Source organism: Brassica oleracea, chromosome C4 (genome assembly GCF_000695525.1).
Source record: "Brassica oleracea var. oleracea cultivar TO1000 chromosome C4, BOL, whole genome shotgun sequence".
Classification (NCBI taxonomy): domain Eukaryota; kingdom Viridiplantae; phylum Streptophyta; class Magnoliopsida; order Brassicales; family Brassicaceae; genus Brassica; species Brassica oleracea.
In genome coordinates this window covers 29869567-29871889 of record NC_027751.1, presented here as the reverse complement: position 1 = coordinate 29871889, position 2323 = coordinate 29869567, and the positions used below count along the sequence as shown (strand labels likewise).

Below are 2323 nucleotides of genomic sequence, written 5' to 3'. Positions count from 1 at the left end.
ACCCATGTAAAATTAGATCCCGGGTCCTTCATTGTTGGCAACCGCAACAAATTTGGTTAAATGTAGTATAATGGGCCATCATATTTATTTTATCCCCCACCCAAAAGAGAGTTGTTTATCTAAGTAAATAAGTATAGTCATGATGACTCAACGTGGATTCCATTAAAATTGGTTAAAAAAACGATTCCATTATGGAATTTATCGTATGATCTAGTGTCTAGATTGTGAGCTGGTATGGATCATGGTACTAGCCATTGATCCATTTTGAAGGAATGTCTAGTTTCTAGCTAGTCTCTTAGCTACAGCAGCCGTTATGCATAACCGACTAAAATGATGTTATTTGAGTTGCAATAATATCTTGCAAGTAGAAATAGTGAGCTATCTTGTTTACCAAAAAAGAAAAAAAAAATAAACAGTGAGCTTACGTATTAATAACACACTCTATATTTAGATATTGATGCAGCGACATCATTACTATTGGCGCCAGCGTAGAACTTCTACGTTCAAAACCCTTTAGCTTTTGATTTCTGTTTTAACGTTATTTCCTTTTCATTATTTGTTTTGGGCTTTTATTTAGAATGACGGTTTATAATATCCTTATCCTTATGGAGTTTGTCCAAAACGGATGGATATATAAACAGAGCTTTATCTTCCTTGTTTGATACGTTTTGATTTATAATTAAGAAGAGTTTTGCTTTTATCCCTTGTTCGATTCGATTTGATTCAATTCATCAAACAAGAAGTTGGTCTCAAGAAGTTATCGAAAGAAACTCTTGATCGATCTAAGAACAGGTCTCGAAGAACCCTAAATTCTTAGATCGACCGTTCACCCATTCGTACGCTGCGCCAGGTTGGTATATATCAGAGCTTTGCTACGCTCCGAAACTTTCTCAATCACTACGATGGTCCGTAAAACACGTTCTCAACAACTGGTTGACGACGACGCCCCCGCTACTCAACAATCTATCCATGATCTTCAAGCACAGATCACAGCTCTCGTGGCTGACCTAACCACACAACAAGCTGCCCCTGCACATCACCGGCAACACGAAGAACAAAACAACAACAGCAACAATTCAGACAAGGATGCAAACCCGTTTGCACCACTGCGTCAACAACAAGACCGTCGCCTTAATCAGCACAACACCAATCTCAACAATTCAGATTCAGATGAAGAAGACAATAGGGCGTCTTGGAAACGCTGTTTCAAACTTGAAATTCCAGAATTCAATGGCTCTACAGGGGCTGAAGAACTCTTGGATTGGTTTGTAACGGTGGAGGAGATACTAGAATTCAAACAGATCCCTCTAGATCGTTGTGTTCCTCTCATCGCTATCCGTTTTCGTGACAGAGCGGCTGCATGGTGGTCTCAGAGTAAGACGACTTGCGCTCGTCTAGGCAAAACAAAGATTAGTTCATGGGATACATTAAAAAGAGAGATGCAAAAAAAATTTTTGCCATACAACTATGAACAATTGATGTTTCAGAAGTTCCAGAATCTTCGACAAGGATCAAAGACCGTCGATGAATACGCAACGGAATTTTTCAAGATGATCAATCGAGTCGAAATCCAAGACACAAAAAAACAATTGGTCATGCGATTCATCGGAGGCCTGCGGCAACAAATTCAGTTCATTTTGAATTTATTCCAACCACAGTCGATCTCTGAAGCTCATCAACAAGGTATTGCTATCGAGGCTCAAGCTTGCGGTGGCTTTCCGACTTGGGGAAACAACAAACAGTCACGTACCACTTCGACTCCGGCCTCGTCTGGCACCGCGAACGATGTTACTCCGTCAAAAACAGAGACAACCATTGTTCCCACTGATGCACAAAAACAAGGTCGACCAGGTGCGCTACGTTGCTTCTCATGTGGCGAAGCTGGACACCGCCAATTGATGTTAGGAGTTTTCAAGGCTACTAAGACAAATGATGTAGTATAAAAGATTGTCGAACCAATTCTAAGGGATTTGAAAGCACCAAGAATGCAAGTACGTACTTAATCTAAGTGCAACCGATAATTTGGATGGTTTTAAACTACTACTAATAATAGAATGCAATAACAGAACAATAAAACAATAAAAGAAGTGACTTTCTTTGGTTATGATAAAAGAGAACTCATGGGTATAGGAATTAGACCTTGGGTGATCAAGTTTCAAACTAAGGATGGCAAATGATCAATCAAACTATCAACCTTAAGCTTAGACACAGTCTTATACAAACTCTATGTCTAGATGAATGTTCATTTACTAACATATTTCAAACATCAAATGTCTTTGGTTGAATAATATGAAAGCAATCATTACTAACAAGTCTATTGGAT

At 39.0% G+C, this 2323-nt stretch overlaps 1 protein-coding gene across 1 annotated transcript in view; it reads left to right on the top strand.

The window, feature by feature from the left end:
• Positions 1–902: 902 nt before the first annotated feature.
• Positions 903–2323, top strand: part of LOC106338610 — a 9242-nt gene continuing 7821 nt past the window's right edge. Inside the window, exon 1 of the mRNA XM_013777548.1 lies at positions 903–1851. Coding sequence (XP_013633002.1) covers positions 903–1851 — 949 coding nt within the window. The remainder of the gene's footprint in view (positions 1852–2323) is intronic.